General features: G+C 41.8%; 3 protein-coding genes across 16 annotated transcripts in view; 1 reads left to right on the forward strand and 2 right to left on the reverse strand.

The window, feature by feature from the left end:
- Positions 1 to 395: 395 nt before the first annotated feature.
- LOC124301961 (basic helix-loop-helix transcription factor scleraxis) lies at positions 396 to 4,121 on the reverse strand. 3 transcript variants are annotated; one of them, XM_046757638.1, is made up of 4 exons: positions 4,055 to 4,121; positions 2,232 to 2,329; positions 1,155 to 1,425; positions 396 to 991 (listed from the first exon to the last, which is right to left on the reverse strand). In XM_046757638.1, the coding sequence occupies exons 2-4, from the start codon at positions 2,306 to 2,308 to the stop codon at positions 878 to 880; spliced, it is 462 nt and encodes a 153-aa protein (XP_046613594.1). In that variant the 5' UTR covers positions 2,309 to 2,329; positions 4,055 to 4,121; the 3' UTR covers positions 396 to 877. The 3 variants fall into 3 exon arrangements, with proteins under 3 accessions (XP_046613594.1, XP_046613593.1, XP_046613595.1); XM_046757637.1 differs by having other exon boundaries at positions 1,155 to 1,461; XM_046757639.1 differs by lacking the exons at positions 2,232 to 2,329; positions 4,055 to 4,121 and adding an exon at positions 2,037 to 2,148.
- LOC124301928 (arginine-glutamic acid dipeptide repeats protein) lies at positions 2,749 to 12,597 on the reverse strand. Of its 7 annotated transcripts, none has more exons than XM_046757555.1 (9): positions 12,279 to 12,597; positions 11,655 to 11,828; positions 10,595 to 10,730; positions 9,852 to 10,193; positions 9,685 to 9,765; positions 6,152 to 9,575; positions 4,766 to 5,041; positions 4,290 to 4,497; positions 2,749 to 4,121 (listed from the first exon to the last, which is right to left on the reverse strand). In XM_046757555.1, exons 3-9 carry the CDS (start codon positions 10,640 to 10,642, stop codon positions 4,055 to 4,057), a joined length of 4,446 nt encoding a protein of 1,481 aa, XP_046613511.1. In that variant the 5' UTR covers positions 10,643 to 10,730; positions 11,655 to 11,828; positions 12,279 to 12,597; the 3' UTR covers positions 2,749 to 4,054. The 7 variants fall into 7 exon arrangements, with proteins under 7 accessions (XP_046613511.1, XP_046613508.1, XP_046613510.1 ...); XM_046757552.1 differs by having other exon boundaries at positions 9,852 to 10,211; XM_046757554.1 differs by having other exon boundaries at positions 4,299 to 4,497; positions 9,852 to 10,211; positions 12,279 to 12,596.
- A 642-nt stretch (positions 12,598 to 13,239) lies between these two features.
- The window catches only part of LOC124301929 (neogenin), a 30,170-nt gene continuing 29,299 nt past the window's right edge, over positions 13,240 to 14,110 (forward strand). For all 6 annotated transcript variants that reach the window (XM_046757559.1, XM_046757563.1, XM_046757562.1 and 3 more), the window contains exon 1: positions 13,240 to 13,599. In XM_046757559.1, coding sequence (XP_046613515.1) covers positions 13,545 to 13,599 — 55 coding nt within the window. In that variant the 5' untranslated portion in view covers positions 13,240 to 13,544. The remainder of the gene's footprint in view (positions 13,600 to 14,110) is intronic.

Raw genomic sequence — 14,110 nt, forward strand, 5'->3', positions numbered from 1 at the left:
GACCAGGGCAAGCGCGCAGGCAGTGATGATTTCCGAATATTCAAAATACGATAGTCATTTTTCGGTCATTAACATGCGAGCAACTTTTCAACCAATTAAGTATTTTCTACCATTCTTATTATTTGATGGTCTCTTAAAGGGTCAATGACACCCTGACATAGGGTACGCATACCTAATTAGCTTGCGTAATTTGTGATTACACACAATGAAATAGAAAATAGACAGTACAGATTGAAAAATGTCTAATTCATGAGTAAACTTATCATGCAATGTGATGTATACGTGAAATAAATAGAAGTAAAGGAATAAGAAGATTGACGAGTTAAATATTGCTTATAAATTGATTGTGTTAAGTACGATAAAAAATAAACAGTAGAAAAGATTGGCTGATTTAATTTTTGCAACATTTGTTTATTACCTCTTTTGAAAAATCTTTGGCATAATGGTGAACCCAGTTAGTTTTACCACGGTTGCTATGAAAACCGGAAAAATGGCATAAATTTGAAAAAAAATATATAATCTCACCTAGTGACGCTCCGACCATGAACGGCGGTTATTTTCTCCGACAAACATTATTCCAATTTCTTGCTACAGGTGATAAATAACCAAATAAAAACACTGAAATGTGGAACGACAAACGAGAACGGAGAGTAACACCAAAACGTCTTTCCTCACTGCATTGTCGGCTATGCGAGAGACCAAAACAAATATCGCCGAAAGTGCGTTGGTGCATTTTTCTTATCCGACTGTCTTTTCTTTCTCGAAAACTGAGTCAACATTAGGGTAGATACGTTACTGTCGTTACATTTGTAATCGTATTTACAATTAATATACATTCGCTCGTGTATCTATCGTGCATTTTTATAAAATCTTATACTTAATATATCGGATTCAAGTCGAAATACGATGACGAACTCGACGGAAGTATAATGTATTGCGCACCTTCTTGACTCTGACAGTCCGTGATTGTTTGAGAAGCGACGTTCAAATTCTGAAAAACACAAAACTTGTTTATTCCGGTTTCATTCCTCAAATTTTCATGGTTCACTGCATATACCGGAAAATTTCATGTCATGAAACAACAAATACAGAATTCCGTGCACATTCTAATCGTATCGCGATTATCATTATTTTCGTGAAACAATTACACTTACGTATTTTTTGTGCGTAGCGAGGCAAAAAGTGCAGACCTGGGGTCGGCCTGTATGAGTTTCATTACTACCCCACGAATTGTTCAACGTTGATGATCGTAAATGATTTTCCTCTAAGCGTAAGCAGGGCTGATCAGCAGCACCGACAATTAGTACAGCTCCTAAGTGGCTGATGTAGCTGCTTGCCAGTCGCAACGTTTCGATTTTAGATAATTTTCTATCTGCAGGTTCAGTAGGTATCAATGTCCTAAGGGCGGTGAACGCTGTATTTACGCTGCACAGTGAAGATTGCGATTCTTGAGTTGTGAACCTGCATTTGTTTTCATTTGAAATACGTTTCTATACTAAGCGCAATAGACTATTTTTTTGTCATTTGAAATTTTAGATAATTTAAAAAACAATAAAGTCGATAGCTGCAGGTTTTCTCGAAATTCTATAAATCGACAGAGCAGAGATCTTTTACGTTTATCAAATATTCTACCAACGATAAAAAACTTTATAAATACGCGTGCATGTGATAACCTCATATTTAATGTTGCAATTTTAACATCCGATTCTTTAGTTCCAATTATGTCGAATCATTGATTAAGAGCAATCGAAATCGTGATATTTATTCATTTTACTCCTCCCGCCCTTAGTTCTTTCACAGCATTATTCACATGTAGATACTGCACATAGGTGAGCTGTACACGTCCGTTATTGTATCATAAATATAAATAAAACATAGGTATATGCCGCACGTTCAGTTCCAGTCACGTTGAATTATTTGATCGTCGCAATATATGCACCGCGACTATAAATACAGAAGAAAAAGCCACACAATTCGTGTCCACGTACTTATTTTTCAGTTTTTTTGTCAAAATGAATCATCAAAAAACCACTTACACACAAATTATTTCCATCGAATCTAAGGGTAAAAGAAAGACCTCTGTTCCGTTGAGTAGATTGTCTCGCAGTATAGGGATAAAAAAAAGAAAAGAAAACTGTCATAATGGATAGAGAATTAATTCACGGTATACTTAACGTAACCAGCATGCTTATCAACACAGGCAAATATAGATAATTGAAATCAATTATTACCTATGTGTTCGGTCACGTTCTCTAGCGTTAGCTTGATACCGTTGTTTACCAGGTTCATCTCTTTTCCTAGCAGCCATTCCTAGCTTTCTTTCCCTCTCCTTTGCGATAATGATGACCAAATGAACAAACTTGGCTATTAAACAGCTTAGCTGGTTTAAGACTCAGTGTGATACTTCGAATGAATTGTTACGAGACGCTCTTTGCTTTAGGAAGGCTGATTTATGAATGAGTAAGGCATCTACTATGCGCTATCCTCGTTTTCATTTGCCCCCCGCCCCAGGCCATGCTCACATGTGTGTACCACATGTTCATGTGTGTAATACCCATGTACGCATACACGCACACGCGGAAACGTAGTAAAATGATGGTAAGCCATGGGGTGTGGGTGAGACTCCCACAAGTGGTCAGAGTCTGCATCTCACATTACACTCAATAAAAACAAGGGACCAACCAGCGGCGCTGGCGGCAGCGACTCCAAAAAAAAGCATCTGCTAAACTAATTAGAGAATAGTGGCTCTTCGGTCGAAGTATTCATGTATTTTTATAAAATTTAGAGTTAAACCATTCGGTACATACAATACAGTATTATAGCTTCCTTCTTCCTTGTTTTGTTTTTTTCTTTTGATAAATATTTTTCTTCCTGGTTTGTTGGTACTTTTTCACCCAATGACTACAGATACTGCAATCATTTGCACACGCATCAGCTGTTTTTTCTATCAAATAATTTTACTTAGGTAATTTAAATTGTGTTCTTTATCTCCCCTTTTTTATGTTACTTGTTGTCTATGTATACGTATAATCATGTATGTTTGTATGTAGGTATTTATGTTCATGTAAAGTAATTTTTTGCTATTATGATATAATAATATGTATGTATATGTATATTTTCTGTGTGATTATACTCACTATCATTATTCTTATCAATACTATTATTCTTATTATTATTCCTATTATTGTGTTGTATACGGTACAGAGCTGTACTGAAGTTTTATTAGTTTTTTTTTTTTTTGCTAATTAAAAAATATTCCGGCAATCCTTATTCTGCTATCTGCTATCTGCATCGTTTGTAAATAAAAAAATAAATAACATTGCTCAATCATTTTGTTTCGTTTAAACATTATCATGATTATTACTATATATATTCATTATTTTATATTACTAGGTAATAATTATTATACGGTATTATGTCACTGTGCTAGTTCTCATCTTGAAAACTTGGAACTGAACAAAATAATACTTTACACATGATTGTTTAGCATTACCGAATGCCATTTGCCGAGCACTTGAATAAATCAAATTTTAATCAAGCTTGGTTAGAAAATTTCTTTTTTCAGAGTACTAAAAATAAATTAAAAAGCGTTAACGTTAGGAAAATACGCAAAAAAAATTTACCACTAGAATTTCTGCAAATTCCAGAAAAAAGTAATTAACCCTGTGTTTAGACTTTGTTCGCGAGTCTCAATTATTACATTTTAACTTGAACAGTTACATTGTGAAAGGAGAAAAAAAGACAAAAACTGTCGTGATTCGTCCAATGAAGATAATATCTATTTGTGAATGTGTCAAATTCTTATGGTATAACGATAAAAGAAGGCAGTGGTGAAGACAGCTGACGAATATTGCTGTCTCAGCGCGTGTGCTATACAACCGTACATTGCTTTGAGTTGTTTGTAAAGAGAAAATAAAAAAAAAAGAAATAAATGTACAAAAGTTCGTAAAAAATTTTTGCATTTTACTAGCATAATGACATGCATACTTTCTTATAACTATGCTACTTGCGTCCCTAACTTTTCAAAACAATTAAAATAGAAGTAGAAATTTACTCAAGGCCGTGATCCTCGCGCAGCTTCTTCCAAAGCGCGTACCTTTAACTCACGTTCACGTTGTTGCCTAGGGAGGAAAAAAAAAAAAAAAAAAAAAAAAAAAAAGAAAAGGGAAAGAAAAGCAAACAAAAAACGTGTTTTATTAACGTGGAACCAGGAGAATAACATTTAGTGTCTTGCGTCAAGAATTGATCGCTTATTATTAATAGGAATAAGAGGTACGATTTTTTCTTACAACACAAACCTTAGGTAGTCTTCGTGATGGGCAACAAACGAAGGATGATGAGGATAACGTTCACGCTCCATCATTAAGTGACGCTGAAGCTGTTCCTGATGCACAGCCATTTCAGCATAAGGTCGACCAAGGAGATCGGCAGGATGCAGGCCGAGCGAGGGATCACGAGACATGAGTCCTGGCCTGGGGTAATTAGCGCCAGCGGCGGCTGCGTGAAACAAAAATGAAATGACTCAATTGCAGAGCAAGGACTAAATTTGGGAAGAAATATGTTACGGTTAATAATTCGTCGACATGAGGGAGGAGTGGTGGGAGGGGAGGTCATTTCTGTTCTGTGAATGTTGTTGTACAATTAGAATAAATACTAGTAGTAATATTACATGATTAGGATTAAGACGCGGGCTGAAATTTTGAGAAATTCGGCACGGGATAGAGATTTTTGTTGGTTAACTAACGTCGAAGATCCTATCACCTACCAGGCAGGGGGAATCCAGCGGCAGCAGCAGCTGCTTCCTGCTGTTGCTGAGCCTGTTGCTGAGCGGCCTGCTGCTGTCCCGGATGTAGGTGCAAGTGAGTGTGCGCGTGCGTATGCGCGTGAGTGTGAGCGTGATACTCGGGCGAGATGCCAGCCATCTGCAACCGGACCATCGGGTCAGCAGCCAGAGCCAGCCGCTCGTCCAGCTGGCCGTGATGGTGAGCTGGATGACCGCCCCCTCCCCCTGCTGGCCCCCCGCCGGCTGCCGTCGGTATCCCTAAACCCGACAGCGCCTCCGTGAAATAACCCTACTCACTGGTTTTATGGGGGTGGAAATAAGGGAGCTCGGAAATTTCAACTCATCGTCATATTTCCAATATTCATCATCAATTTCTGATCCAATTCCGTGTGTTTATCAGAATTCGATACAAGGGGTGGGTATTTCATTTACAGATACTTCAAGGAAACACATTTCTTTGAGACTTAATTGGTAACTCGATGACGCCTTAGGAGTTAGTTTCCCTTCAACTGCGACATGTCGGTTTCAAATAACATCACAAGGCCCACGTTATCAACAAGCGGGATCTCTACAAAGCTGAATATGTAACAAGACAGGTAAAAAAGACTTTTCACAAGAGTTTATAACATATATGCGTAAACATTTACAGATTTGAGCTTCAATTATCAACAAAGTATTCTTCCAATGACTACTAAGCTGCAACATTTTTGGCTAAGAATACGAGTAAAGATAATTCTCAATAATGTATCGATTGCTTCGATTGAAACGACGTGAGTCAAGGTAACGGTAGCAGGTATAATAAAATATTAATCCCCATGAAAAACGTAATTTGGATGTTATTTCACTGCTTGAAACCTAAAACCTTATCCACTACACATGTAGAAGACTATTGTACTACTGCTACTGGAAATTATCATGTATCTACATCACATCCAAGGGGGTATATACATCTCAAGAGGATATGTTTTACAAAGAGCGTGTCCAAAGTGAATGTGGTAATAACGAAGTATGATAACACGTAAAATCTTCGGAAATTTCACTGCAAAATATTCCTTTGCGGCACATGAGTTTTCCAAACACGATTTCTAACGAGATATTTATATCCCCTGGACTAATTCTTCAACAACAGCAAATCAATTTCAAAACTCAGTGTCTTTTTTTAGCAAAAGTAACTTATCGATTGCATTGCATTTTTTCATGAACTTTACTGAGATTCAGAAGCGAAGTTATGTAGACTTTAATGAGAATCAATCATGGACACACGTCTCTGATTGAACATTAGCGCTACAAAACGTTGCAAGATACCGTTTCTGCCACTTCAAAGAGCCACTGAGTTAGAAACAGAATGATAAGAACAATGTTTCGTACCTAATCGTTCTAGACGTTCCCTCTCCAATTGGCTAGGACCTGGAGGAGCGCCGTAGAGACTGAACTGATGCAATGCTTGGGGAGGACCGGAAGGACCGGGACCAGCGAGACCAGCAGCAGCGGCGTATCGTCGATGCATTTCCAGCCAGTGCGGATCCACACTACCAGGTATGGACCTGGGGCCTCCCTTGAGCAGTTCCTCCTTGAACCTGTCGTTTAGTTCGCGATCTCTAAGCTCCCTGATTTCCCGCTCTCTTTTTTCCCGCTCCAGATGTTCCAATTCGAGGCGCTCCCTCGCTACCGGACCATACATGTAGTGCAGCATCGGATCAGGTGGACCAGGATGCCTCGCAGGGGAAAATGCAGCGTGAGGTCTCGCGTATTCGGACAACTGCCTAAGCGCTGGGGTGTCAACGTAAGATCCTGGCCTAGCCGCGTAGCGGTCGTAAGGAGATACAACAGGTTCTAGAGGCCCTCGACTTGGTGGCTTGCAAGGTTCCGGTTGTTTTTCGGGAGTTGACATTTTTCTAACCTGTTGAGCGGCTGCTCTATCTCGCTCCCTCTCCGCCTCACGTTCCCTCTCCTTCCTTGTTCTCTCTTCACGTTTTCTCGCCAGTTTTGAATCCGGTACCGGTTTGAATGTAAGATCAGTCCTAGTGCAAGAATTATTCTCACCGCGATTCCAATGCCGGAGAAAAATGGCTGACTGAGATCTGTGACACTCGGAATCCTCCATCTGCGGCTCCGGTGACGGACCCCGAGGACTTGGAGGCTCCTCAGGCTCAGGTTCCACCATTTCTGGCTCAGGTTTCGGCTCCGGCGGAATAGGAGGCTGCAACTGAGGCGGTCGATGATGATGGTGGACAGAGCTGCTGGACGTTAAACAGGCCGACACAAGAGCGGGCTTCCGTTGGGCATTGTGAGAGCTGTGCGAAGATTGGCTATGCGAATGACTGTGCGAACTGTGTGAGGATATAGTCAGAAGTTTGTCGTGATGCAACGTCGTTGCCTGATGCATACTGGACGAGTGATGATGTGTGGCGATCAAATTATCACCCTCGTCTCTAGTAACACTGGAGCTAGTGCTGGAGTGATGAGCAGTCATCATCGTCGTGCTCTCTTGGCTTCTTTGTGGAGAAGGGGGCGGAATAGCATGAGGAACTGGGCCGTAAGGATAGGCAGGGAATGGGGGATACGATCCGACAGGTGGATAACCGGGGTAAGCCATTCCGCCGTGATGGTAGGGATGCATTGCTGCTAACAACGAGTGATGAATGAACGGGTGGTGAGGATGGAATGGGTGAGCCATGTGCGGACTCGGCTGCTGCGAGGGGTGCATCACTGGCTGCGGAATGGACGTCGGTGGCGGTGGCAAACTCGGAGTTGGGGAAGCAGCAACTGACTGAATCTGAGCAACCTGTTGGCTATTTTGCACCAAAGGATGTTTGCTGGGCGTCGGGGGCTTGCTCGAGCTATCGGGATCCTTCTTGATGTTTTCCAAACTTGGGCCAGGGAATCCAGTTTGAAATCCAGGGACTTTCACCTCTTTCAAGCTCTGCAACGGGTCAGGTTCAGGAGGAATAATTTCCTGCTTTATCTTCAAATTCTGTGGTTCCATAGGGGGCGTGGGTACCAATGAATAAGGTGCGATGGTCGGAGGCTTCTCCAAGGGCATCATACTCTGGGGCGGAGGAATCGGCTGGAACAAATTCTGAGGCTCGGTTCTATCCAGTTCTCCGTTTCCGTCTTGCCGCTGTTCCTGTAGCCTGTCCGACATTCTGTCGTGCATTCTGCTGTCTCTGTGTCTCTCCTGTGGCATTCTATCCTCGGCTATTCTCTCCGGCATTCTGATGTCAGGAGGTAAAACAGGCAGGCCTAAGGGCTGCGGCGAATTCGATAGTTGCGGTATCTGCGAGATGTTGGTGGAGAGGTTTTGGGGTATGCTAAGATTAAGCGAGGACGCAGACATGTTCTGCTGTATTCCGTGGGGATTCCCCATACTCGAAGGGCCAACCATGTTCTGTGGGTTTCCCATATTTTGAGCTAAATTTGACGATACGTGCAGATTTTGGGATAAATTCTGTGGTACGTTTTGGCTAGCCGGTATATTTGGCAGGGGATGCTGCATATTTAGGGGCATGACTTGCGGAGGTTGAGGGGGTACCTGAAGAGTCTGCAAGTTCGGGGCACAATTCTGGCCGCTCACCATACCAGGTTGTGATAAATTTCGTATACAGGGACCGATGTCACCGATGTTGTTCATTGGCTGCTGGTTGCCGGCATTCATGGGCTGAATCATTTCCTTGGAATCTTCGACGACCGGGGACATGTTTCTCTCCATATGAGGAAGGACCTCAACCAATTTCAAAGGCTGGTTCATCATCATCGGCATTTCTTCCAACTGTTCTTTGGTCTCTGGCAATTCTTCTATGATCGGTTGTTTTTCTATGGCGTGAATAACCGGAACCGATATCGGCAAACTTTGAATGGGTGGTGGAACCGGCGTTGAAACTGGAGTTGGCTCCAGCGCTTCTTCCGGCGTGGTTAAAACAGGACTGGGAGGTTCGTCGACTTGGACAGCAACCGGGACCGAATGATTATCGTTCGTTTCACCCTCGGTCTCCCGCTCGGGTTCATCCATCAACGAGTTACTGTCCGTAGTAAGAGATTCGGATGGACTTTCCGGCCTCTCGCCACGCTTGCGCTTTTGCAATTCCTTGTCCTCCTCAGGATCGTCGGCTTGTGAACGCTTCTGTCCCTTTCTCGGTGTCTCTGATTTGCCAGATGATTTCTTCTTTGTCTTATCCGGAGTCTGTTGCTGCTGTTGCTGTTTCTCCTGATCAGGCGTATCGGTTCCACCGGCTCTCCTTGGTCGTGCGGGTCTCGGCGTTTCTTTGGCCTTATTGCGAGTTCTCATCCTGCCTGGACTGTCGGGAGATTCGGCCGGCACTGGGCGAAAGAGGTACGGAGGAGCGGGTGGAAGTTCTCCGGTTTTCTTCATATGCGCGCGACATTCGGCGCAAAGTAACAGCCTGTCCTTACCAGCGATCTGGTAGTCTTTTGAATTGGTCGAAAAGCAGTGTTGACAGGATTGCGCAGTCCCGTTTGTATTCGTGTCCCTGGAATCGCTATCCTCTTCCGAATTATCATCTTCCGTAACTGAACTGACTTCGCCACCTGGATTATTGCTAGCTGGCGTGCCGACAGGTGCTATTTCTGGTTCGGATGCTGGCTCCTTGGGGTTTGGCGCCACGGGAGAAGTGTCCTTTGTTGGGGTTGGTATCTCCTCCTTGGGAGTACCAGCCCGAGAGTTACGAGTGTTTCGAATTCTGCGCAATGAACCTTGCCTGCGTCGTCTGTGGGGTCGGTTATTATTCGCGCCAGGCGTCTTCTTCCACAGGTAGTAGAACTCGACTAGTTCAGGCTAAACGGAGCAAAAAATTCCCAACATAAACCAGTTTCCCCCTCTTTTTTTTCTTCTTTTAACCAACTATTGTACGCGTCTCAAGATATTAGTTCACATTCATAATCACCGTATCTTTGTGAGGCAGTAAATCCTTCCTGATGCGAAAGAAATTCTTTCCAAACTGACGAAGACCCTTTACGAAACGTTTCTGAAACGGAGAACATTACATTATTTATTAAGTATCGACCTTCGATTATTCTGTTCTACGTAATCACCCCTCGACAATATACTCACAGTTTCTTCTTCGGACCACTTTTTGTCAATCCCTTTGGGTACGGGACATTTGACTAGTGCTTGAAGTGCCCTGCCAGGGTCGTAGCCAGAGTCATGTAAAATGTCCAGAGCGTTGATCGTAGTGTCGTCTCGCGAGGCAGCTACACAACCGTCATCGGGAGATCCGCCGTCACACATTCCTGCAAAGGCAGCCATAGATCGGGCAGCTCTTAAGTACATCAACAGATCTCCGTCCAAAGCCATGGCCGGGACCCATCGTAGTTCCTCACGTTCTTTGGAGAACTCAGGATCCGGATGAAGATCTCCAGGAGGGATGCCCGGCCTGTACTCAGGCAACCGGGCCTGGCAAGAAACCAACTCCTGTACCCAAAATTCAGGGTAGCGCGCGGTTAGCACCACTGCCAAAGCGAGTTAGTCATGCACACATGTATACCGGCTTGCTTATTCAAAGTGCTAAGTTGAATTTCATAAGGCATAAATAGCTCAACAGAATTCGGTGAAACTTTGCTAAGTTGAAGTTCCTTTTTATTCAGCCGACACAAGTTTACTTGCATTGTTCTATTGTTAGTGCGATGAGAAAGCGATTGTGTTGTTAAAAAAAAACTTTGTTATTGCCGCTGACTTATACTCAATTATTATCTTTTGTACATTCATTAGTTATTAGATGTTATGCGTGAATTATATTAATTATATTTGCAGGGTAGCTATGAAGCAGTGAGGTTTTTCCAAAGAATCGGGCAAACCTGGTGGGATGGACCGACCCGAATCTCGCCTTGGGTACCAGCAGACATCTCCCCCTCCTCCAAAGCTCCACCGTCTTTCTCCAGTGTTTTAACCACTGTCAGTCTCCAAGTCTCAGTAAAGTGCTACCTTCCACCCCTAGGAATTAGTCAGGCGTATAATACATTTGGCACAATATTTTTGTGTGTAATATTAAACAATATAAATCTGTACGCGATCAGTTTTGCCATTTATTGATAACAGACGATATATAAAGAGAGATCAAACTATGTATGTCTTGAATTTGAAATCAAACATGACAACCAACATGTATGGAAATGAAGAAGTTTCAACAACGGTGATATTCTGATTTGACAGGTTTTGAGTCAACTTCAACGCGTCGATGAAAAATCACATATTGATGATAAGACTTGATTTTCTTACAAGGAGTAAATTATATTTGTTACTCGAATAGTTAGAAAGACTCAAAAGTTATTCTGAGAATTCGGCTAAAGGGAGTAGAATTTTAACACTACACATGCTCGACTACTACATTGTCGTGAAAATTAAATAATGAAATGGAAAGTTAGTATCAGGTTGACGCAATTAAACCAAAGCAAAGTGTTGGTTAATTTTACATCATGGTTGACGAGAAATATATTTCGCATTTCTATCCCAATGCATTTTGAATAGCTTATTCCATATGTAATCTTAACAAGGGCTCTGAATAGCTATAAAACAGAGTGACTGATAATTTGATGACTTCTTTTAAGCCTGGAAGTAAATTCTATTCAGATAAAACAACAATGAACAACAAATCTGACAGTTGGTCTAATGAGAAAGGATTTTGCGAGATTTGAGACGGTTCATCAAAGGTTGCAAAGTGAGCAATTTCCAACTCATGTTCAGTAATTAACTCTGCAAGTAATTGAGAAAGGGTAACAACAAAGCTTTATGATTAAAGGTTTGCAATTTCTTCTATTGGCGTGCTGTGAATAGCAATATGTGAAAGGTATCTATGGTATTTGCATAACAATTAGTAATTTGTAAAAGGGTATGAGAAGAATTTCTGGATCTACATACCTCTAGTAGCCATGCCAATGCGTCATTTGCGAGGATCAGCGGAGTGTCACGGATTCATTTAATTGCGCAACTATTAGACGAGTAGTATCAGCGAACAATGAAGGATTAGGAAACCCTCCTAAGGTAGATTTATCTCAATGAGTTATTGTGGAGGAAAAAACGGTAAACGTTGACCTAGGTGAGAGCAAAGATGGAATTTGTTCAACTGCGTTGTAAAATAATGATAGCAAAAATTGTAATAACAATCATGATGATGATGATGATGATGATGATGATGTTAATGATGATAATGATAATAATAATAAGAGAATATTAGGGGAATTCAAAAGGGAAAAGTGATGCATGTACCTATGACACCATATATCGCATGAGAAATTACGGATAACTTTAGCCGAAACTTAAATTGTCTTGGCGTTATCTAACCGAGCGTGATATGGGGGTATTTATTCGTTGTGTGATGTTTTTTTTTTTTTTGTCTCTCTAATTCCATGCATTTTCAGTCAGTTAATCGATTGAATAGGGAATAAAATCGATGAAATATGCGTAAAAATAGATGTGTGTATGTAGTAAGTATAGATATGTGTAGTAAAACTTGTGGGAGAGGAGGTAACGCTCGGCACTTACCACGCTCCCGACGCCTAGCATCCTTCCAACGTTACGTATAAACTTGCCCGCCCATTCGTTAATTTATGTGTCAGAGTGGCTACGTTAATGTTAACACAACTCCGGGCACATTATTGTTTACCAGTCGCGAATATCAGGCTTTTCGAATATTACACACTACCCATAACACCCAGGCGCGGCCATATTGTCTTCAATTTTTTTCTCTCCCACTTTTTTTCTGGTCTCTCCGCTCGTTCTTTTTTCTCGCTCTCTTGCTCCTACTCCCTTTCGTTCACTCGCTCTCGCTCTCTGTTTTATTTCATTTTGATACAGTCAATCAAGATGTCAATCCCCCATTGTCGTCGTCACGAAATATCAACCACCGATAGAAACGCAACTGCTGTTGCCGGGTACAGCCAGCCCCCTGACACATGCTGCTAAAAGTGGTTCGCAAAATGTCCCTCGATTTTGCCGCCAATCTCCACCACTGGTGGCGCTAGTAGTTGTCTGAAAAGCTTGCGCGCGATCAGCGAGCGAGCGAGCGTGTCAAAAGTCTACTAGCGCCACATAGAGGAACTAAAAAAAGGGGGACAAAACGCGTACAATTTTTTAGTATACGAGCAGTAGTGAGTGTCAGGGGGCTGGGTACAGCTGGTTCAAACAAGGGTTTCCCTACGTAGAATTGTTAGCTCGCGATTCGGGTGAATGTGTTAATGAAACACGATATAACATAAAGAAATAAATAATCTGTACAAACAACGAGGACGAAAATATTGCCACTCAATCGCACTCAATCAATAAGTTTTCGAAATTCCGTGAGGTACTTTGATTCGTCTAACTATATTTTCACCACCGGATCGCTGGTCTGTGTCGTTACTCGTTAGTATACGCGACGTTGTCGATGATTGAATTTCGGAAACCATTCTAGTTCATGGTTTTTCCGTGTTGGCGCGAGCCTCTATATTCTACAAAAATGGCGTCGCGTCAGATAGCCAAGAAACTCGGGATGGTGCAGAGGATTATATCGCTGGCTAGTGATGTTTGGTAATCAAAATCGTTGTTTACTACGACTATAAAAATGAATCGTTACACAAACCTAACAAGCAGCAGTGTGGTGACAGATATCAGTGATTTCGCGCTGAATTAGATATGTGTGTGTCGAACATAAGTCGTGCTACCTTTCAGTGATCGGATGAAGAAGTGTAGGTAATTGTGGGTGGGCAGGCTGGTGAGATCTTTTCAGGATTAAAATATCGGAGAAGACCAAGCTATACACACGTACCTTCGATGGAGTTGAGGGTAGCGCTGATCTCGCTCGCTTTGTTGACGTTCGTCGGCCAAGGTAATTCAATCGCTGAATCAAATTTAATATATGTTCGACGTACGTTTATTCCATTACAGCGTTGCGTTCGAATTTCATACAAAATTCGCGCTAATTAAGTCGATTCGCTAATCATCAATCAAATCGCTCCCCACTTCGCCTGTTTTCTTCTATTTTTTCGTCGATTGAGAATATTACAATCGCAAATAAAACTTCTGGTTATTCCTAACGTAATCTAGAATCTCAAGATTTTATTATCGTATTCTGTAATAATGATTTGTAATATGATTGAAAAAGGCAGCAAATAGAACGTACAAATATCAGTTTACATACGGAAGTTGTAATACATAGTATCTACGCATGCATACATACGGTTTCGCATGTACAACTTGCGTGTCGATTTTCGCAACGCGAATTTTCTCCTGGGTATAATCATCTAGTGAAAATATACCTGATGATACAACGCGTATGAATTGATTGTATTTTCTGCTCAAAGATCGGTCGGAGAGAGAATCTTCTAATTATCAATATA

Source organism: Neodiprion virginianus, chromosome 4 (genome assembly GCF_021901495.1).
Source record: "Neodiprion virginianus isolate iyNeoVirg1 chromosome 4, iyNeoVirg1.1, whole genome shotgun sequence".
NCBI lineage: Eukaryota > Metazoa > Arthropoda > Insecta > Hymenoptera > Diprionidae > Neodiprion > Neodiprion virginianus.